At 37.1% G+C, this 24372-nt stretch overlaps 1 protein-coding gene and 1 long non-coding RNA gene across 3 annotated transcripts in view; both read right to left on the bottom strand.

The window, feature by feature from the left end:
• Positions 1 to 212: 212 nt before the first annotated feature.
• Positions 213 to 24372, bottom strand: part of LOC131006994 (uncharacterized) — a 67918-nt gene continuing 43758 nt past the window's right edge. The window contains exons 1-2 of one of the 2 annotated variants that reach the window (XR_009095851.1): positions 3016 to 3284; positions 213 to 489 (exon numbers count right to left, since the gene is read on the bottom strand). This is a non-coding gene — a long non-coding RNA (uncharacterized LOC131006994). Of the gene's footprint in view, positions 490 to 3015; positions 3285 to 24372 lie in introns of those variants that run through there. The other variant, XR_009095850.1, reaches the window with a different exon arrangement.
• Positions 11259 to 13371, bottom strand: LOC131006993 (ABC transporter G family member 8-like). The gene has a single exon (XM_057934143.1). It carries the CDS (start codon positions 13093 to 13095, stop codon positions 11341 to 11343), a length of 1755 nt encoding a protein of 584 aa, XP_057790126.1. The 5' UTR covers positions 13096 to 13371; the 3' UTR covers positions 11259 to 11340.

The following is a 24372-nucleotide window of genomic DNA, read 5'->3' as shown; positions in this document are numbered from 1 at the left end:
GAGCTCACGGTTGTTAATAACTATTAGTCTAGTGACTCATTCTAGACTAAACTCAAGACTTCTAATTCAGAGCTTTCCTTCGCTCTGATACCACTCTGTCACAGCCCGCCCTAACTAGGGATAGTTAGGCCGAGTGATCCACGACTAGGGATGGGGTTAAAGAAGAAGGGGAAGAAAAGGGGCGTCATTTATAGCCGTAAAACTTACTCATCTTAATTAAACTCGTCATTTTTATTCATTAATACTCAATTGAAAACAGTCTATGAAAGACTGCATAAAAGTTAATTAATATCATTAATCAAGTTATACATCATATGCAACCATTCTCTTAAGACTCAAAGTATGACATAACATACTATAACATCAACAACATCTTGCAGCGGAAAGTAGCTAGACATATGTATGAAGACATATTCTAGACAGGTTAACTATTTATTAACAACCCTGGAGACTCCGCTCATTGCAGCACCATCATCACATCAGCTCAACCTGCACATTTAGAAAACATATGCAGGGCTGAGTACAAAAGCACTCAGTGGGCACGTATGCCTAGGTATAAAAATACATGCTTCAAAACTATAAATTGTCATGCCATCATAATCAGTACAGCAAGGGAGTTTTTCGCTAAAAAGGCCCAAGCTTACTAAGTTCATTTGTGATTCTTAAAGTTCGTCTGATCAGACTAAGTTCTTTTGTAATCTATCATATCTGAAACTGTGTGCCGGAGAGGTGGCCACCTCTCACGGTCACTTGACCGGCCAACCCGCTAGATGACTCACGGTCACTGGTGTACACTAGCCCTGGCAGGATAGCTATCAACTGCTCAGGACCCGAATTCGATTGCATCATTGGCAAAGCCAAAGCAGATAGATATCATACTAAAATTTAAACATTTTATGGCAAGACAATACTTGAAATAACTTTAACTCAAATATTTTGTAACGAAATAACTTGCTCAAATGTAACATTAAACTCATTTGATAGATATATATAAAACTAAAATTAACAGTTAAATCATCTCATGCATTCATTCGTATAAGAGGCCTACGACACGCAGGGGATCTCTATATACGTATAGTAAAAGTAATGCCCACCTCGTTGTGTCTCTGTATCAATGAGTAACGTCACTCTCTCCCTCAAGTCATTACTTCCCAAAAGGACCTTCATCGTTATGAAGAATTGGTGAGAAGTTATAAAAGAAACCTCGATTAATAATCTAATCTCTTTTATGAAACATTAGTATCTCTAATGTTCATCTCTCTTGATTGTTAATCAATATAACAATTATTATCTCTCGTCATTACTCATTAATTATAACATCCTTATGTTATAATTAACAGCGCTTCAATTAAAAGAAATATTTAACACATCGAAAAGTCCACTTTCTTAGCAGATCTATTCGCTCTCATCTCGTCTAATTAACCGATTAGAAAGTTAAACTTTCCATTAGGCATGTATTTGAGTCACGGGTCAACAAGAATTGACTATGCTCAAATTCTAATTTCACTAAAAATTTCGGCATGACCTATTCATATATAATGTCAGCCACGAGATTTCAACGCGTGAATCTCACTACGTGAACTCGTCTCTCGACTCAAAACTTAACATCTTGACATCTTTTCAACGCAAACCAAACAATTCAAAATCATCAAAACTCTTTATCAGTAAACTATCATTTATACTCGACACCAATTGTTCGAGTGTCAGATACCAACATTTATGCGCGTTAATCATAACTCTCACAACTCACACCATTTAGTCATATCGTATCATCCATCAAAACAAATATAATCAAGTTGTTTTCTAGAAAGTTTTGTTGTTTTTGTGTCATCTTTAAAAATTCATAACAACCAACTCAATCATCATAAACTCTCATACCAATTGATCTCAAAAACTTCATGAAGTGTAGTTCACTCTAAAAATGGTAGTTAACCAAAAAGGTTAAAGATTTTTGGAGATATTGCTCTTTTAGTGCAGGCTGTCAAAGATTGACAGTTTCTGCCAATTTTGTTTAGGCCATTAGAAACCAAGGCAAACCTTAATAAAATTCCATCAAATTTAATCATCCAAAACTAAAGGTATCCTTGAAGATTTGGTTAAAATTTCACAAGAGAAAACGTTCATATGATCTGCCAAATAAACAATGAAACTCATACACTTTTACTGTTGGACAAATATGACAGCAGAACAGGGCATTTTTGAAATAATAAACTGCTCTGTTTCAGAGGTCATAAAAATCGAAATCTTATGTTTTTAGAAAAGTATTGAAGTCTAGTTTCGTTTAAAAAAAAACGGTGATGCAAAATCATTCATGGATTAATAGATATAAACGTTTTTGTGAAGTCTACCAATAGTTGACAGATTCTGTCAAGGATTTTTCAAAATATCTTTAAAATAGCAAACATCATCCAAAAGACATGAAATTTTGCAGAAACGAAATACACATATCATAGATAAACATACTAAAATTTCAGAGCCATCAAGCAATGAAAACTCATCGAAACATAAGCTTGAAACTGCTGTAAAATTTTGACAGAATTCCAGTTTTAATTTCGTTCAACAATTATCATCCATAAATTGTAAATCAATTAGCATGCTCATGTGATATCGTAGAACACATATACGCAATAATATTCATTATGCAACGTCTCAAACTTCACGAATTTAAATAATCATACTCTAAAAATTTATACAATTTTCGTGCTTGGAAAAATACGAATTTAATATATATCGATTCTAGCATACCCCTAAGCACAAATATCAAGTCAAAACGATCAAACAAAAATCGAAAGACAAGCTAATATGTGAAAAACGGGGCTGCCCTCATGGGTTTCATAGCTACGGTTCGTTCCGTTCTTACTCCCTTCATTAAACATGCTCAACATTTACCCAAGAACAACATACTAAAATTTCACGACGATCCGACGTCGTTTCAAAATAAAGTCGAGAATCGACGTTTTTCGACGTCGACAAAAATCGAAAATAAAACCATCAAAACGTAGGTAAAGATCTTACCTACTTAGATACGTGATCGAAAAGATGATCGGCGCTCGTCTCGGTGCTCAAATCGGAGGTCAAAAGCTCCGTCCAAGCTTAAATGGAAAATGGCGTGTGTAGTGTGTGTTTTAGGTGTTGTGTGTGTGAATATGTGAGTTGTGTGTGTGGTGTGGGCTGATATAGCGTGAGTTAGTGAGGGGAAAGGGGTTTTGGGAGGTTTGGGGGTGGTTAGGGGTAGGGTAGGTTAGATATTTAGGATATTAACCCGTTAGTCGTTAAATATCTCGTCTCGTCTCGTTTTAACAACTAACAACCCATACTCTTTGTTACTCGCCCTCTCAACCTCTACTAACTTTCATTGCACTCGTAATTCTATATAAATATAGAAAACGCAAGCTCGTTCTCAAAATTCTGATAAACGAGCTCGGTTCGTTTATCGAGAAATCCCGATTTACTATTCACTCGTCGTCCAAAAATAAAAACTTTCATTATTGGACTTGTATCGAAAAACTAAGAATATTTCTCGACGACGTGCACGTAAGATTTTGAAAGTCGACAAAAAGACGAAATAGCAGTATTTTACTATTCATCATCAAAAAGTCAAAATTTTCAAAAACGTCTTAACGGACTCAGATCTCACTTCCGAGTTCACCGTTCTCATTCAAATAATTATCTCGAATTATTCAAATACTCAAACTCAATTACGGATATAAAATCACACATCATCCTCACATCATCAAAAGAACATCTCAACATCTTAAAAAAAAATAACAAGAAAACTTCATATAACTCCTCATCTATTTACAAAGTAAATCAAACAAGGGATCTAAACCCTAATTACTCAAACTCAAGCAATTAAACACGTCATCAAAAGCCCGGGTATTACAGATACTTACTATCCATACCCGCGAAACCCGTTTACCCGCGAAAAATATCCGCGAATTACCTGTGAAATACTCATAAAATACCCACGAAATGTTCTTAAAATATGGGCTTTGGATATACATATCAGATATGGGCCAACATATGTCAAGGAAAGAATGAAAGTTTTTGAACATGTCTTAAAGACGAAGAAGAAGAGTTCAATGAAGAGGTCTCTATTTCTACTAGTATTAAGCAATAATATAACTTTATTAAATTTTACTCCATATTTTAGTTGATGAATTTGGATATTAACTTTTGGATTTAAACTTTGTCATTTGTAGAATTTGAACATGAATGAAATATGTGGATTTGAACTATGTGATTTCTGGTGGTTATTTTTTTATTTTTTATTGTTTGTATTAAGGTATCCAACGAATAGCGGATGGCGAATATCCGACGGGTAGCGGGTTAACGGATACCCGACGGGTAGCGGGTATCCGCGGATGGTGATTTGGGTACCATTTGATATCCACGGATAATTTCGTGGTTAAAATCCACTATCCATTTAGTTCGTGGGTATGGGTATGAATATCTACTATCCATGTCCGTCGTACCCGATTGCCATCCCTGGTTGAGCATGTCCTCAGGTACAGGCCTGCCCACAAGATATTGTTGATATCCTTCACACGGCTCGACATAGTTTCCTTTCTAATGTTAAACATGTGTATCGAGAAGCTAATTTGGTTGCGCACTGAGTCCGTTTATTGGACTCATGATTTCCCCAAATGACTTGGGGACCTTGTTTCCGCTGATATTTCGTAATATAAGTTATTGGCTTTTTCCTAAAAAATAAAATAAAATAAAGAAATGGGTATGAGATGTAGATCATAGAAAATTTTGGTATATTTGGTAGACACATTTCAAAAAGTGGGTAGTTTAATTTATAAATCCCTAATAGCTAAAAGGGGGGTTATTGTCAGAAATTACTCAAAGTTTGTCAATATTTTGGTTTATATCATTTTTTTTGTCAGAAAATACATGGTTTAAGATTGATTCTGAATCATATACGACAAATGATTTCGCCCAAATCCGATCTAATGGTTCAATGAGAAATTGCAAATAGTGAGACTATTTAGATTGAATTTGGGTGAAATTGTCCAATTCCATCATATTATTGGTCTACGGCTTTGCTTAAATCCCCTAATTAGTGGATTATTTAGATTGAATTTGGGCAAAATTGTCAATCGTGAGACGATTCAAAATCAATCTTAAATTCATGTATTTTATGATAAAAAAGAAAAAGAAAAAAGAAAGGTAATGAGATAAATCAAAAAATTGATAAAGGCTAGAGTAGTAATCCCTGGTGTGTAGGGATGAAAATGAATCAAATAATTTTGATTTCATTCGATATTTGATTTGAATTTTTTATATTCGATACGAAATTTTATGATTCGAATACGAATAAAAATATTTTATTATTTTGATTCGTTTAGTTATCAAATACGATTCGAGAATTACAATATTCGATTCGATATATAAATATATATATATATATATATATATATATTATAAATGGAGTATTTATATTTTAAAAAATAATAAAATAAAATAAATATAAATATAAATAAAAGAAAAAAATAATATTTATTTAAATAAAAATGAACAACAATAATAATAATCAAAGCTTTAAAAAGATTTTGATTCCAAATATAATTCCAAACTGATCACTATTTTATAAACTAGAAGGAGTGTGAAATTAGTGTTGTAAACTAGAAGGCCCCATATTTTAAGAAGAAATTAAGTATAGCTTAATTATCCTTGTTTCTTCCTTATCACCCCCGCGACGGCAATAATAAGCGGAGCCACACTTGTGTCGTCTCCTTCCCCGGTGTCGGACGGCCACCAGCCGCATCGCCGCCTCTCTCCATCCGTCCACCATTCACCATTCACCCTCTGTCTCCCTCACTCTCTGACTCGACCTCGGATGCATGATCCCACCGAACCAGACATCGCCTCCCGTCTCCCTCTTTTCTCCCTTCGACGGCGGAGAGCGCCACCGATTCTTTCTGAATCTCTAGTCGACAGCAGCTAGATGCCACTATCACCCCTATCTCTCTAGCCGAATCTGAAAACCCCTCACTCTCTTGCACCAATTCTAAACGGCAAAAGAGTAGCCTTAAATTGGAGCCCTAACACCCCAAATCTCCCATGCCCGAAATTCGGCGACCGCACGACCAGAAGGCCGCCGCCGCCGCCGAGCCTCAAATCTTCAATCTACTTCTTCCCTTCGTTCGAGCCCACCAAAGATAAAACACACCAAGAAACACAGAGATCCTTAAATAACAACAACAAAAAATCAAAAAATAGAATCTTTTAATTGTTGAGAGAAATAAAGGAGAGGGATGAAGAAAAAAAAGCCCTAATTTCCGGCGAGCCCTGATTTCTGAAAAAAAAAATAGAGGAGAGGAGGGGAGGCAGCCGACGGGCGGAAGCGGGAGGGCGGCGGCTATGGCGCAAGAGGAGTGACAGGTGGGGGAAGTGGTATCAGGTGAGAGGCGCTGGCGTCGTCAGAAAGAGGAGCAGAGGAGCCACGGCGGCGGCTTAATTCTTCTCTTCCCGTCTGTGATGGTGTGTGTGAGAAATAGAGAGGGTGAGAGAGTAGGATGAGGGGTGGATTTGTTTTAGTGGGTTAATTAGGATGATGTTTAATTAACTAATCAAGTCTTAAATTTTTTTTAAAAAGAAGTGAGACAAAATTATTGAGACAAACCAAAAAGGAAAGTGAGACAAGATTATTAAGACGGAGAGACGGAGGGAGTACATGAAAATATACTCGCCTCGAAAGCAACTCTTATTTTATTTTATACTACTAAGTTGCTGCAGGCCGCAGCTACGAAATTACTAGGAATGGCAGAGCAAATTTGTGAATTAAATATAGCGGGAATTGAAGGAGCAAAGCCAACGCCATATTCCACCTCATCACATGTGGGAGTCGAAATTAACCCGTGAACCAATTAGCACTGATTCTGTACAAAAAGACAACAACATTTCTGAGTCATTCAGCCACTGTTTCTCTCTTTCTCTCTCATGCCCCAATGTTCCTACAATCATTTTCATTCATACAACCACGACATCCGTTCCAGAGAGAGACAGAGATCCGTGATATGCGCATGTGGAAGTTTTGGTGGATGAGAGCCTTTGTTGTTCAGTTCGGATCATGTGGAGGAATGTGATATACAGTAATTGATATCTACCCATGTAGAAAATTTGTGATATATATTTGGGTTCTCAAGCATACAACATGAGTTGGTATACTGATATACACAATTCTGAGTTGAGTAGTGATATCGTCAGATTAGATTTTAAGGATATTTAATTAATGACGACGCAGAGCACGAACCAAATCGCCCACAGTATACATATACATGACAGGGTTTAAATGAGAATAATAAATTATTGTGAATTACTCTCAATCTTTGATTATAAAAATTTGAAATATATATATTATTTTGATGGATGAATGCAACACCTATATTCAAATTTTAATAAAAAATAGTTATTATAAAAATTACATTTATTATTAAAAAAAATCATTTATTATGAGAATGTTATTAAAATACAATTTTATTGATGGGAAAAAAGGAGAAAAAAGAATACAAGTCAAGAGAACAGAAAATCATCGGGCCTCATATTTATGAGAATGTGATAACACTATATTTGACGTATAAAATTATTACACTCGAAATAAATGAAACTTTCCCCCCCTTTATCACCGGATTCCCCCCCCCCCCATATATATATATATATATATATATATATATATATATATATATATATATACACACATATGGCTACAGTATAAACACTTCTTAATATATAAAATACGAACTAGCTAAAATATATTAATTTTATGTAGAACACGTATGAATTCGTTGTGTAAATGTATGAATTGCGAAAAATAAATTTTTTGTTATTTATGAATCGACCGTAAATCTTGATGATCTAAGGGCTAAAAACAGTTCTTATTTTATATTCTAGAAGATGTTTTTATTTTATAGGGGGTGGGCTACCATGAAAACACTTTTAAGTGTATAAAATATGAACAAATCTTGTCCATTAGATCATAATAAATTAATGGCCCAAATCAAATTATATGGAGATCCAAAATTCGTAACTGTTTCCTTGCAATTCGTACGTTTTTCTTATTACGAATTGAAAGTACTTTTGTTACGAATTATATTCTATGCATGAATCTAAAGTTCTTTTGTTACGAATTATGTTCTGATTAGGCAAATTTCAAGCCACAAGATCAACCAAAATCTAATGGACATGATTTATCCTATTTTATACACTTAAAATTGTTCTTATTTTAGCCCACTCCATATATATATATATATATATTGTCAATAAGAAATAAGAATAATAAATAACTCAATATAAATCTACAAATAAGCTGGTTGTAATGTAAGAGTAGCCGTATTTTGTTAATGTGGTAAAATTTTTGTTCCCACCAATATTCGAACTCAGGTTTGAATGACTACTCATACATTACAAGCAGCTTAGTCGTACATTTATATTAGCTATTCGTTATTGTCATTTCACATAATTAATTCGAATAAATATGAGGAATATAATTTGAATATCTCAAATCCCAAATTCATTCTCATTTATCACCATATTTAGCCATTCAGTGAATCATTTCTCTATATATATACTTTTTATATATCTACACACAAATCCAACTTCTAGTATCCCACATGGGATCCTTTGTCCCACAATTTAATGTGTATCACCGTGTACCACTCTTAATTTGTATAGTTTTTAATTATATTTACTTCAATTTTAATTTGTTATGTTTTAATATAATTAAAAGATAATTAACAAGGGTTCACTCATCCAATTAAGGTTTATAATTATTTTTATTTACTCCCTCCGTCCTGCGAAGTTTGAGACATTTTTTTTCGGCACGAGTTTTAAGGAGTTAGTATTTTGTGTGTTAAATGTGATAGGTGAAAAATTGAAAAGGTGAATGAAGGGAAAAACTTTTGTCATATAAAGAAAGTGCTCAAGCTTCGTGGGACAATTCGAAAAAGAATAATGCTCAAGCTTCGCGGGACAAAGAGATTATTTATTTGAATTAATGATTGATTATTTGGGTTAATTAATTTAAAGTTAAAGTATATATTTATTTAAATTTCATTTTTTAGTAATAAATATTAATTAGAGTTTATAATATAGTAATATTTTTTATTTTTATAATAAATAATTATAAAATAGATAAATTAATTAAAAATGATACACACTAAATTATGGACATGAGATTCTATCTGATAATATCCCGATTGAAAGATACACATTTGTTGTGTTTAATAATATTCCATTTGTATATCTTTTTTTTTGTATATCTATAAATACCTGGTGGGTTGGACTTATCACGTTCAACGCTAATCATTCCAGCTCTTTGGCTTTCTTGCTCTCTGGCCATGAACAAGAAATAGAGAGAGACAGAGGAGAGGGGAGGGAGAATCGAAGTAGTGGTGACTGGAATTGGGGATCTAGGGTTTGGGAAAATGGGGAGGCGGCGCCACCGCTTGAGATACAAGCGGCAGTTGGTTTGTGCCAGGGAAGACCAGATTCGAGAATTGGGAAGGTTTTCTTTTAGTGTTGGTGGAGGAGTTCTTCAATTTCTTTTTTAAGGAAATTTTTCAAATTATCAAAAGAGAAGACAACTTAATTTCTATTCAAAACGATGTCGTTTTGCCAATGTGTCGTGCCAGTGTATAAAAAAAAAACCATGTGTCATGCCATGTAATATTAAATATTGTCCACGTCATCGCCGGTCAAAAAAAATGAATTTTAATCGGAACTTCGCCGTGTGCAATTTGCAATTAAATCAATAGTTCATGTATTGTGAGGCTATTTTTGAAGGTTATGTGCAAAATGCAAATTTGGTGAAACTTCGTGTATTTTCCGGCCATTAATCCTTTATAATATAATAATATTTTTTATTTTTATAACAAATAATTATAAAATAGATAAATTAATTAAAAATGATACACACTAGGGGGTGTATTGGTTCTGAAATTTGATGGATTTCTGTGGATTTTAAAAGTCTGGGTGTATTCGTTCAAGACTTTTAAAAGTCTGCAGAAATCTGGGTGTATTCGTTCAAGACTTTTAAAAGTCCATATAAATTTGGATGTATTCGTTTCAGACTTTTTAAAATTCATACAAATCTAGGTGTATTCGTTATTCCATTGACTTAAAATCCGGAATGATTTTCATGGATTTCATCCAAAAAATACACACGACGAAATCCGACCAAGAATCACGAGAATTGAAATCCATGAAGTTTTAAGCGAGCGCTGAGTTTCAGCGCCCGCGGCCAAGAAGCCAGCGAGCGCTGGAACTCAGCAATCGTTGAGAAGCCAGCGAGCGCTGGATTTGAGCGGGCGCTGGGACTTGATCAGAAAAGTTTAATGAATGATCAAAGATTATGGAAAACTACAACAAGCTCCACAAACTTGTACCTAGCATGCAAAGATGAAGAACACGTGGAGAGTCCACAAACTTGACTTGCATGCAGAGATTCAAATAACTATTTTAATGTACAGACTAATTATTCTCATCTCAATCGAGCACCTAAATTAATAAAAAATCTTTGCATTGGGGGATGCGACCATATTAAAGAATTTGAGCAATGCAGATCTTTGTCTCCGGAATTTCGAATCAAGCATATATGGTTTCCAGCGCTCGTTGGAACTCAGCGATCGCTGGGTTTCCAGCGGGTGTTGGGTCTGCGCGGGCGCTGGGTCTCTTCTAGTGGGCGCTGGTTCTCCGCGGGCGCTGGTTTCATGGAATTTAATTCCAAAATTATCCCGTAAAGTCTTCGAAAATCAATGAAAATCGGGGTGAAATCCAACCACGAATTCTTTGAAAGTTGTCTGGAATTTATGTGAATTCCATGGAATTTAAATTCCATGAACTTTTTAAAGTCTGTGGAAATCCACAACGAATACACCCCCTAAATTGTGGACATGGGATTCTATCTGATAATATCCCGATTGAAAGATACACATTTGTTGTGTTTAATAATATTCCATTTGTATATCTATAAATACCTCGTGAGTTGGACTTATCACGTTCAACATTAATGAATTCAACGATAGCGACTTAGATAAACCCCTCAAACTTACGTCCAAAGTTGGCGTAAAACCTTATCCAAATATAAAACTACACAATTTTTTTCGTGATCATGAAATAATTGTGATAATTAGTAGCGCAAATTTAAAATAAATTCTGCAACTAACCAAGCGATGCATGCATGCGACTAGCTAGCTAGTGCAGACTGTGCAGTTAAATTATGTTTCCCATATACAGTAAAAAAAAAAGAAAAAAAAAAAAAACAAATTATTGTTATTCTGGACAAACACGTAACAACAAAAATGTAACAGCAAAAAAGAAAAGAAAAAAGAAGATTCATTTCTTGGATCTGGAAACCCTTCTGATGAGAACCATGAAGCAGAGAAGGCGATAAAGCAGGAAGAATCCGATCATAACATAAACATTAGTCCAGCGCTGGCGCTCATGCAGGCCTCTCCTCTCCAAGAAATCACGGCCGTTGATCATGCAGGCGTTGCTCCCCTTGTCGTACCAGACGAGGCACGTGGAAAGCAGGCACGAGTACTCGTTGATAAGCAGCGCATCCAAGGCGTACTTGTACATGGAGATGTAATGCATGAAGAGCCAGAACTTGGGCAGCCTGTCCCTCGAGATGAAGTAGCCGGAGAAGAGGAAGAATCCGGCCAGCAGCAGCGTCAGAAGCGACGTCCCGGCGATGAAATTTGGCGCCACGGAGCTCAGAAACAGCACGAAGGAGTTGGCCATGAGCACGATCGACCATATCACGACCACGAAGTACGTGAACGCCTGCCACGTCATGCACAGCCCTACTAGGAAGTAGACGGACACGGAGTAGACGACGGCGATGGCCAGGAGGTACGGGAGGAACACCAGGGTGTTGGCGATCAGGTGAGAGGAGAGGCGGTACACGCCGCTCGAAGCTTCTCGAAGGAGGATGGGGCGCTCGTTGATGAAGATCGGGAGCGTCTCCGTCGTCGAGGAGAGGAGGAATGTCAGGGTGAAGGCGAACAGCCCGAATCTCTTCTCCATCCCTGATTTGTCTAATCCAATGTTTATGTAGATTGTGCCCAGAATGATTCCCACTCCTAATGCTTGCAGCGTGTTGGTTACCAGTAATTGCTTCGTTCTGTAAATTATTTTCCAGAATCGCAAGTATAGGAGTGTGATCTCGTGGATTCGAGAGCTTCTGTATCTAGATCTCATCGTATCGCCGATTCCGCTTTCAATCGGCGGCGGCGGAGGAGGTGGAGGTGGAGGTGGAGATTGGAGCTGGTTTAGTATTTCCATGGCGTATTCGAGGGGATTGAGCTGCGGGGGGACTGTGAAGCCGTTGGAGAGGAGGAAGTCTTCTAGGGAGGAGAGGGTGCCGTGGTGGACGACGCTGCCTTGTGCGAGGAGGAGGATTCTGTCGATGGTGGAGAGGATTTTGAAGCTTGGCTGGTGGATCGAGAGGACCACGGTGCGGCGGCGCGTCTCGGTCACCGATCTCAGGGTTTGCATTATGCTCAGGGCGGATCGGCTGTCGAGGCCGGAGGTGGGCTCGTCGAGGAGGAGGACGGCGGGGTCGTGGAGTAGGCTGAGACCGATCGAGACGCGGCGGCGCTCGCCGCCGGAGAGGCCGTGGGCGAGGCGGACCTGCGCGAGGTGCGTGAGGCGGAGGTCGTCGAGGAGGGCGGAGACGATGGCGGGGATGTTGGCGCTTTTGGGGTTGAGGAGGGCGGCGGAGAAGGCGAAGGTCTCGGCGACGGTGAGGAGGGGGAGGCATGCGTCGTGCTGGGGGACGTAGGCGGAGAGCTTGCGGTAGGCGGAGGGGTTGAGGGGGGCGGAGTTGAGGAGGAGGGCGCCGGTCGTGGCCGCCGTTCGGGCGGCGAGGATGTCTAGGAGGGTGGATTTGCCGGCGCCGCTGGGGCCGACGATGGCGAGGATTTCGGAGGGGTGGGCGGTGAGGGAGACGTTGTTGAGGATGTTTGTGGGTGGCGTGGAGCTGCAGGGCTTGAAGAGGAAGGTGGGTGCGGGTTTGGCGTAGGAGATTGTGGAGGCCGTGAGGGTGTAGGTTGTATGGGAAAGTGGCGGCGGCGGCGGTGGTTCCATGGAGTGGCAAAGGGAGTGAAGGTGGCAGTGAAAGTGTGCTTTGCTATACTTCTCAATTCATAATGAGAAGAATGACAAGGAAACAAACAGCAAAGTGATCTTGAGTCCGTGATTGCTTGTCTTGTTGTGATTAATTAGAATGATTTTTTCTTGTTTTTGAATTTATGATTAATGATTAAAGCTGTACAGTCACGGGGATGCCTTGCTTTTAGATACTAGTGACTGGTGGCTGCCTCCACCAGCCCCCCTTCTCAGCTTTCTCTTTGTGCGACAAAATAATTGTAATCCTCGAATCTATAGTATATAGAATCCATTTAATTAGCTTGGTTTATATTATAGTTGGTTTATATTATATGGTTAATATCTCTAAATAACCATTTTTGTTTAACAAAAAGTTAATATTAATCACAAAAAATAAAAATATATTAATTCTAATCATTTTTTAATGTAAATATACTACTTTATCCTTAATGACATTATTATAAAAGGAAAAATAAAATTAAAAGAAAATATAATTAGGATATCTGAAAGAAAAAAAAAAGACAAATATTAAAATATTAATTATTTTACTTAACTAATTAAAAGTTAATTGTAGCCACAAAAATAATACTATATTAATAATAAACATTCATACCAAAATATCATTTATTATTATTTCATTTTTAAAATTATAAAGAATTTAAATAATTAATTATTAAATTATAAAAACTGAAATTTCAAAAAAAAAGTCAAAAAGTTTCAAAAAATCCTCAACCGCCCCAAATCCCCACCCTCTCCGCCTCCACCTCTACCTCCACCTCCACCTCCCCCTCCACCTCCCCCTGCCCCGCCACTAGGGATGTCAATCCAGCCCGAAACCCGTGGACTGGTCCGATTAACCCGTTAATTCGAGAGGGTTAGGGTTAAAAATTTTCAACCCGATTAACCCGTAACCGAATAATCGGACACCCGATAGGGTTGGCCCGGCGAACCCGATGGGCTAGCCCGAAAACCTGAATACATAACATAAATTATTTAGATATAAAAATTAAAAAATGATAAAATATTATAAAGTCTCATAATTTCGTTTTTCTGTATTTTTGAGATGCTTTGATTTTATGAGTTCAAACTATTGTTGAATATTTTATTGTTTTTTCTTTAACAAAGTTGAACATTTTATTGTTACCAACTTATTTTATATATTATGTAATCTTGATTTTTTTCCTTCTTCAATATTTTATATTTTTGCATTTCATGCTTGCTAGTTGCTATATAATTTAGTGTAAATAGGGGAATCAAGTTGAAGCACCAAATATTATCAATATTGAAGAAGATTGTTAGTCAAATGTTTAGACTTTATATTTATTTTTGAGATGCTTTGTTTCTTTAATTTTAAATTATTGTTGAATATTTTATTTTTAATTTTTTAACAAGTTGAACATTTTATTATTATGAACTTATTTTATATGTTATGTAATCTTGAATATCTTATATTTTTGCATTTCATGCTTTGCTATATAATTTATATCTTTAATATCTATGCATATTTTATACATTATACATTAGATCATTGAGAATAATAAAATACAAATGATAATTTTATTTTTACGCCTTTAACCTGATTAGCCCGATGGGCTAGCCCGAAACCCGAATGTTTAGGGTTAGGGTTGAAGATTTACAACCCGAAAAAATCTTCAACCCGATTAGCCCGCACGCGATTAACTCGGAACCCGATAGGGCTAGCCCGAAAACTCGATGGGCTGGCCCGATTGACATCCCTACCCGCCACAAAAGAAAAATTCACGTCGCCTCTCCACCACCTAATCCTTCACCGTTGTCAATCCAATTCCCCCGCCCCCCTCTGCTACACTGAGCTCACGTTGCCTGCATCACTACCGCCGTCGACACCAGCCAATTGTATCATCAATTTTTATATCCATCTTTTTTTATGGTGCAATTAATCATGCCATTTTCGAAAATAACAGTGAAGAATTATGTAACTAATTCGGTGGAGAATCCTCCAGTGGTGGTGAGAGAGTGAGAGAAAAAGACAGCGGTGGAGGAGCTTGAGCACGAAGCGAAGAGAAGAATGTATATAACCTCCAATAGTGTAATTACAGAAGGAAATTTGGGGGAAAATGGATTTGAAGGTAGGGGGAGGGTAGGGCGGTGGGGGTTGAGTTGTTCGTGATTCCTTACTTTTTTTAGTGGACTTTAAAAATGACCACTTTGAAATAGTAAAATTAAAAATTATCCACTAAGATAAAAAAAAATTAAAAAATTGGCCACACTTGCCATTTTATCCTTCACATAAAAAGTTTAAAAATTATCCACTGAACCCAAATTCACAACTGAATAGCTAGTGTTGGTTGTGAATTCGAGGTTAAAGCTTGAATTCACAACTAGAAATAGTGTTAGTCGTGGATTCAAGTTTTAAAGCTTGAATTCACAACTAGAAATAATGTTAGTCGTGAATTCAAGGTTTAAAACTCGAATTCACGACTAAAACTATTTCTAGTTGTGAATTCAAACTTTAAAATTTGAATTCACAACTAGCAATAGTGTTTGTTATGAATTCAAGTTTTAAAGCTTGAATTAATAACCAACACTAGTTATTCAGTTGTGAATTTGAGTTTTAAAGTTTTCTAGTTGTGAATTCAAGCTTTAAAACTCGAATTCACAACACAGGAGCGCCAACAAAACAAGGAGAGAATGTGAGCTGAGCTGAGGGCGCGAGATGAGGCACATGCGCAGATTCAGGCTCAGCTACGAACCTAATAGAAGGCTCTTGAGCGACTTCTATCTAAGCTAGATAGAGATAGAAGACATGCACCATCTTGCTCTTGATTCCCGTTGTTTCTGGATATTGGTAGGGAACTAATTTGAACAATTGGATTTTAACTTTTTTTATAAATATTGTTGTTATGTTGGAGACTGAACATATGGTCTTTTGTTAGATTTCTATTAATTAATGTGATATTAGACTCTTTGTAGTTTATATTTTGTTGTATGTTGGTTAATATTGTGTTAATAGGTTACATACTTTTATATAAGTAAAAGAAAAAAAATATTTACAGAATCTATTTCTTTCAACGACAAAATAACGACAAAAATTTTGAACTAAAATTGCAACAGAATAAAATCAGCGATAATAATTTTTGTTGCTACTCCGTAGTGAAATATACACAACCAAACTACAACTACGTGTCTAGCGACAGAAATTTTCGTCGTTAGTCTGCCTTTAAACTGCGACAGAATAAATTTCATCACTGTTAGCCACAGAAAATTTCGTCGCTTGTCCGAAGTTAAATATACACAACCAAATGACGACAACTTACCTAGCGCTGTAATGTTCCTTCGTTAGATCTAGTAACAGACTATTTTTTCGTCGTTATTTTTACTAGCAATCTTGAATTTATATTAAAAAAAAATCAATCACTATATCATCGTTAATTTTTTTAGCGACGGAATTTTTATTTTTAGCGATGAAAAATTCCATCGCTAATCGGCTGATTTTTTATAGTGAAGAAAGATATAAGATAGTAGAGCAGGAAGAGAGAGGAAGGGAAGAGAGATAGATAGAGAATAGAGGAAAGAAATAGATCACATGAAGATAGAGAGAGAGAGAGAGAGAGTGAGAGAGAGAGAAGAGATATCAGATTTTGTTTTGTAAAATCTGAGGGGAAGTCATGAATAAGAATTTCAAGCTCATAAATTCAAATTTATGGCAGAGGTGTATATGTATTTTTGCACAAAAAGTGACTAATTTTTAAATTTTTTTATGTGACTGAATATTTTTTATTTTTACTATAGCAAAATGGATAGTTTCATATATATATATATATATATATATATATATATATATATATATATATATATATATATATAGGGAAGGGCTAAAATAAGAGCATTTCTTAAGATATAAAATAAGAATCGTTTTCAGCCCTTAGATCATCAAGATCTACGGTTGATTCGTAATCCTCTTGGATGGATTTATGGTCCTGAGTTCGAATCCCATAGATAGCAAAAATTTATTTTTCACAATTCATACCTTTATACAGCGAATTCATATATGTTCTACATAAAATTCATACATTAAAAATTGCTCTTATTTCTTATTTTAAGATGTGCTCTCACGGTAGCCCACCCCTATATATATATATATATATATATAGGAAAATGTTCAATGGAGAAATATAAATGTTGTTAGAAAGAAAAAACAATCTCATCCACTCAATTAACATAATCTAACAGTATATGATCAATTCTAAATCCAGTGTCCAAATTTTGATGAACATTTTAATAATTTTGATGAACGGACGTATCTGTTGCAAAGACGTATTTGTTGAAAATCTCTCACTACAGGATTCGAACCCCAAACTAAAATGCTTATTCAATAAAATTATTGGTATGTTCATCAAAATTATTGATATGTAATAGATTCTAAACATATACTATATATGAACATGTGTTGAGAAGTTGAAAAACAATCTAATAGATGAACATGTTAGTACATTTTGATGAACATGTCAATTAGACCCTAGATCAATAAATTCTTTGAACCAAATATAACTGACGAACATACGAATCTATTTAATTTGTTAAAAAATACGTCACCGCCAAGGATCGAACCTCAAATCAAACTAGTGTTCATAAAAACTAATTGACATGTTCATCTATTAGATTGCTTCTCAACTTCTCAACACATTTGAGCTTCTCAATAAAACCTAACCCTATATATATATATGGAAGGGCTAAAATAAGAGCATTTCTTAGGATATAAAATAAGAATAATTTTTAGCCCTTAGATCATCAAAATCTACAGTTGATTCGTAATCCTGTTGGATGGATTTATGGTCCTGAGTTCGAATCTCAAAGGTAGGAAAAATTTATTTTTCACAATTCATACCTTTATACAGCGAATTCATGCGTGTTCTACATAAAATTCATACATTAAAAATTGCTCCTATTTCTTATTTTAAGATGTGCTCTCACGGTAGCCCACCCCTATATATATATATATACATAATGGGATGAGATTCAGTGTCCCACAATTTTATGTGTACCACTATGCCCGATTCTTATAATTAGTATTTTAATAATAGTTTTTATAAAAATAAAATTTATTGTGATGCTATGAATTATACTTAACTTTTATTTCAGAAAATTAAAATTTTTAATTAGATGGAATAAACCCTATTTGATAATAAAAAAAAATTAAATTAAAGCATACAAAGTTGAAATTAGAGAAAAGATATATAAGAAAATAAACATAATTGAAAATGGGACATAAAAGAAAATAACATGTATATATTCATTGGTAGGGTCGCAATTCCTCCACAATAAAGTGTTCAGATAAGCAATTGAGATTCAGTGTACCATATTAATGGAGTTTCATTTTATATTCTACATTTATTTTTTCTTTAGTTTTCTTGCATATTTTTTCATCTTTTTTTCTTTTTTTTTTCTTTTTGAGACCTCTTTTATATTTTTCCATCAAGTTTAATTTTGTGATTATTAATTAGGATTTATTTCATTCGATTAGAGTACATAATTATTTTTTACTCCCTCCGCTCACAAAAGATAGTCATAAAAGAGAATGTCACAAATTTTAATAAAAACAATTGAGGTAATTGTGAGTAGCGAAAGGGTCCCACTTAAAAGGTAGTATTAATAATGATAATTAATTGTGTTTGTCCCGGACGAGTATATACTGGTGTATGGTGAGGGGGAAATACACTAGTTAGCAGCTTTTTGTTGTTTGCTCATTTTCTTATAGTGGAGACGGGAGATGGCTCTCTCTTTCTTGATTCTAGACTCCTTCATCTAACTTGCTAGTTTGTCGGCCACATCTCACCGCCGCTGTCTGGCTATGGCATTCTCTGGAACGGCGTTGGCAACTGTTCCGTATCTTCCCGTTATTTCGTGCAATTTTGATTCTTCCAGTCGTCACTCTCAAACACCAAGTCTCCCTCTGTCGGTGTCTAGCATGGCCGCCGCCTCCGTCACCGGCCCCTTTATAGCCGACGACATCTCAGCCCTCTTCCCAGAAACGGCTTTGGCAGCGCCACTCTCTCCTTCTAGGGCTTCAGCGCCGCCGCCGCTTGAAACTAGGGTTTCCGCGGAAATCTCTCCGCCGTTTCAACACCAGGCGGCTGGGGCTACCCTCGTCCCTGTCGACGCCCTCCCTCCGACCGTCGCCCTTGGATCGAAGGGTTCTCCTGCTGCAATACAGCAACCGCCATCTTCAGATTCTGTAAACCCTAGTGCTGCTAGGGTTTTTGACGCTCAAGTTGGGGTTCTTGGTCCCGTTGCCGCAGCCACCACCTCGTCTGCCACCCTTCGGCGGACGCTGCTTAAGTTCATGCAACCGACTGCTTCGACTGCAGCCAACCCTAGTGCGGTTAGGGTTCTCATCAAGACCTTCCAGATGATGTTTGCTGGCCACCGTGCCGATCATGAGCTTCCGGTTGAGAATCTTGGAGACACCAAGACTCAATGAAACCGGGATGCTTTTCCCAGAGATCCCAGTTCCGCTGAAGTATTCTAATGTTAAACAGTTCTTCGTCGATACAGTCAAGACTAAGGCTGGCCGTCCGGCAGACGTCTCAGCTCACGATTTTACAGTTTCAAGCCGACGATCATTAATGACAAGCCCTGCCTCCTTGTGTCAGAAGCTTTCCATCAACGGCAGGTGCGATTGTTCAACCACGCGTTTCATGAGAGAATTATACTTCACAAATGGGATCATCCTAGATTCACCGCTAATCTTCATGCTGAGCTCTACCTTGTTTGGCGGCCGAACCTGAATTGGCAGATCATCCCCCTCGGGAAGGGGTACTTCACCTTCAAATTCTCTTCGCCCGAGGATTTAGCGATTGCTTTTGCTAAAACAACGTGGCGATTACGAACATGTATCCTTCACTTATAGGCTTGGGTCCCTAATTTCGATCCATACAGGGCTGCCTTCTCCCTATCCCAGGTTTGAATTCGTATATTCAATCTCCCTCATAAATATTGGCACCCGGAGGTGCTCTCCGGCATTCCTAGGCAAGTTGGTACCCCTATTATTGTTGATGGTTTATCTGCGCATGCCTCTGTTGGTCATTTTCCTAGAGTTTTGGTTGAGATGGATGTTTCTGGTGCCATTCCTGATTTTATGGATGTGCAATGTGGTGGCCGTGTTTTTTATATTAAATTTGGTTATGAGGATCTCCCATACTTTTGTCATACTTGCAATGTTGTTGAACATGCTACTAACAATTGCATGGTGATCTAAATCTGACAAAGATAACGCGGGGCCAGGCCCAGAGCAAAGCTAGGGGTTTTTGGATAACAGAAATCCGAAGTCAAATTGGAGACAGGTTGGGCAACATAAGGCGGTGATTGTCACCGCCCACACCACGAATGAGGGGGCACTCACGCTCCTCATGATAAGGATACCCAACCTCGTGTTTCTCTCCCGTTGCAGAGGGACACCCACGCTCATGATGATATCACCCATTGAAATCCTTTCGCGGTTTTAGATGATTTGAGTATTGTTGATCCTTCACTGGGAGATGATTTGGATATTGTTCCTGAGCGGCATGGCACGCAACCTTTGCCTAAGGGGCCGATTAAGCATCAAGCTTCCCCATCTGCGTCCCTCTCACCTCGGCAGCCACATTCGACGGGTTCTAGAGGGCAGCCTGTCCCTGATGCCCGACCCAGGTCTCCCTCTTCTGCGGCGACTCTGCATCAGGTCCCGCAATCGTCGGCTGCTTCTGAACCGAGTCGGCATGAGTCATCGGATGGGATGCCTCCTCCGGCGGTTGATCATTCAGACTCTGTGCCTGATGTCACCCCGACGCACTGTAGCAGTCCAGATCTGGCTTTGATGGTGACGCTAGGAAAGGCGATGATGGAGGATCCCCCCATAACTCGCGGCCATGGGCGTCCGAAGGGTGCTACCAAGAAGTGGAGGGTTTTTGATTCCTCTATAAAGCGCCGGCTCTGGCGTATAATCAAGAATGGTATGTCTTTAGATATGAGTAAGAGCCGTGTTGTTGGTGTCGTGCAGGGCACATGCACAGTTCTTGACACTTCGCGTCGGTGGAGTTCTTCAATAAAGTGCAACATACTCAAGCTAAAGGCGCGATTCTGCAAAATTTTGTGATCCATTTTTCTTCCGACGTTGCTCGATCTATGTCGGCTGTGGTTTCTAAAAGATGGGAAGATGTGTTGGACGAGGACGACCCTCTAAATATTTTCTCTTAGTCTTGGTTTGTTACCCGTGGTTTCTTGCGGGTGTTTTCGCCTGATTTTGTTTGGCCTCTATACAATCTTTTTTCCTTTTTAATAAAATTTCTATTTCAGCTCATTTTCTTAAAGTATTGATCAACTTACTGATAATGAGTCAACAAGTTAAAGATATGTCTTCTGACTGATAGTCGTCTTACTGATACATCACGCAAGTAAGCTATTAGCAGACAAACATGAGTTTTCTGTCCAATATATCATGCAGAATTCGGTGTGCTATGAGACTCATATTTATGAAAAAAAAATTGAGTAATCGTCACATCTATGACTTGAGTCAAGCTGATGTGGTTTTAATAAAGAGTTTATACTTGCACAATTTGTGATGCATGAGGCATGCTTGCTGAAAGGTTTGATAGATAAAGTAAGATAGAACTTAAATACAAATTGTAAAACCATAATCAATTTTCTTTTACTAAACCCTTGTTGGCTTGACCACAGTAAGTCTAAGTATGGAACCAACAAGACAATAAAAGAAAACTTAAGTGCAACACACAAATATTTTAACGTGGTTCGGAGCAACTCCTCCTAGAGGTGGCCACGGTTCGGTTTCCGGTTCGAACCGGAACCGAAACCGCTGGTTCTCGGTTCCAAAAACTGGAACCGGAACCGAACCGGAAAATAACCCTCACGGTTTCGGTTCCGAACCGTGAACCCGCGGTTCCGGTTCGAACCGTTAGAACCGTCCATTTGTTTTTTTTTTTTTTTTATGCAATTTGTATTGTTTTATATGTATTGTTGTGTAAAATTTAATGAAATTTGTTTTAATAAAATAAAAGACACAAGAAAATATAAATTTCATATACTTTATTTTCTAAATTGAACTTATAATTCGAAGTTACACCTTACAACTCTTATAATACAATTTACAAATTACTCCCTCCGTCCGCCAAGATTATGTCAAATTGGTTGGGCACGAGATTTAATAAAATTGGTGATGATTTTGATGTAGTGGAGAAAGGGTCCCACCACTTTATAAGATGTGTGGTTGAGATTGAATTTTGGGTGGGTTTTTTTGTAAATAAAGAGTGTTAGTAAGGATAAAATATTAAAGAGGATGGTGGGACCATTGCCTTAAAAGGAAAGTGACATAATCTTGGCGGACGCCCGATATAGTAATTGTGACATAATCTTGGCGGATGGAGGGAGTACAACTTTTGAATGCTAAAATAAAATTAAGGCAACTTAGTTTACAACTTGTAATTGGGGAAAAAAAGAAATAAAGAAAATAGGACTTGAGCTTAATTATAACATTTAAGTTATAATTGAGTTGCCTACGTATCCCGAAAGTATCAAAGTCCACTATGGATTAATTAACGGATAACTATTTTTTTTAAAACCAATTAACTGATAACTATTAACCTATATACCACTAATCAACAACTAACGACATAAATATTTTTACAACTCACGCATGATCCTCCATTTGTAACCAAAACAACTCGGTTCCCAAAATAATAAATACTATGGAGCTACTGATATAAACTCCCTTCGTTCCGTCTTAAATTGATCAACTTCTTTTTAACATAAAATTTAAGAAATTAATATTTTAAATGTATTTGATAATAAAGTAAATAAGTGGTTATACTTATATACTTCCTTACTTATAAGCGTTCTCAGACGGTTTCACGGTTCTGCAGACGGTTCCACGGTTCCCGATTCTAACCGTGGAACCATCGATTCACGGTTCCAGCCCGGTTCTAGCACGGTTTCTGGTTCCACGGTTCGGTTCCGGTTCGAAACCGAGAACCGGCGGTTTGAAGAAATTAGAACCAGAACCGAACCGGCCAAGCACGGTTTCGGTTCCGGTTCGGAACCGTATGACACGGTTCCGGTTCCAGAACCGTCCCGGACGGTTCGGTTTCACGGTTCAGTTCCCGGTTCCTATTTTTTTGGCCATGTCTAACTCCTACATCCACGACCCTGACACTCAGGGCAATCCCTTAACCTTGACTTAGCAATTTCCACATTTGAATACTGTTACTTAGCAATTTCCACGATTACAATCCTATATTTAGCAATTTCCACAATTGCAGTCTGTCAGCAATTTATGCAGTTGCAATACCGTTCTTGGCAATTTGTACGGTTGCGATCCCATTATTTCGCCTACTTTCAGACTTCACTTGAAGCTTACTCGTTTAATTCTCCTTACTTCTTCACTTCATCTTTACAACTTGGTGAGAGGTTACTAAGAGGGGGGGGGGAGGGGGGAGTTGATCCAACTAAGTGAACACACTATTACAATGGAGAACAGTCTCTAAAGATCATGTGTTCAATGCTCAGGTTAGGATGTTTACTGTTAGAGTATTTCTTTACTCTAAGTTTAGTTGTCATTGTGTAGATCAAATGGAGTGTCTTAAGGAGTTTCACTATCTGTTTCTTGTTGAGTTGCTTTTAACAGTTGCAAGTTCCTAAAGCCTTTACTTGTGGGTTTTTGGTGGAGATTGTCTTTGTTATATTTATGGATAGATATCTACCGGATCTTTTGTTGGCTTGGGAGTTCGTTTTAATAGGGTCTCTTTGAACCCTAGTATGAGCTGCCTAATGTAAACCTACTTGGGCCCTTGTGTGACAGCCTGAGATTAAATCTTTTATCCAAAATTATTTATTTTAGATTTTTAATTATTTTGAAGTATTTAAATGTGAAGTCATGGAGAATTTTATTATACGTCAAACTTATGAACTATCTAATCGCGTCCCTAGTTAGACAAATAAATTTGAAGATCATGTCTTAGAAAATACAGTCTTATATTTTCAAGCATCTAAGTCAATTTTAGACTATAAATAAATATTTATATAAATTTATTATTTTGGGCCTTACATTTAATGTGATCAGTGAATAAAGTATTATTTCTATTATATCTATATGTTAGATTTTTTAATAAAATATATTCATAGTTTTAATTTTGGGCCTTATAAATTGAAATGCCCAACTTGATCCTACCAGCCCATTTATAATTAAATCTATATATAATTTAAAACAGCAGTTTAACGGTAAAATTT

Source organism: Salvia miltiorrhiza, chromosome 1 (genome assembly GCF_028751815.1).
Source record: "Salvia miltiorrhiza cultivar Shanhuang (shh) chromosome 1, IMPLAD_Smil_shh, whole genome shotgun sequence".
NCBI classification, from domain to species: domain Eukaryota; kingdom Viridiplantae; phylum Streptophyta; class Magnoliopsida; order Lamiales; family Lamiaceae; genus Salvia; species Salvia miltiorrhiza.
The sequence above is the reverse complement of the archived record's forward strand: the minus strand, read 5'-3'. Positions and strand labels throughout refer to the sequence as shown.

Bases quoted from the DNA above. Each gene is read 5' to 3' on its own strand.
- LOC131006993 (XM_057934143.1), bottom strand. From the start codon at position 13,095: ATGGAACCACCGCCGCCGCCGCCACTTTCCCATACAACCTACACCCTC.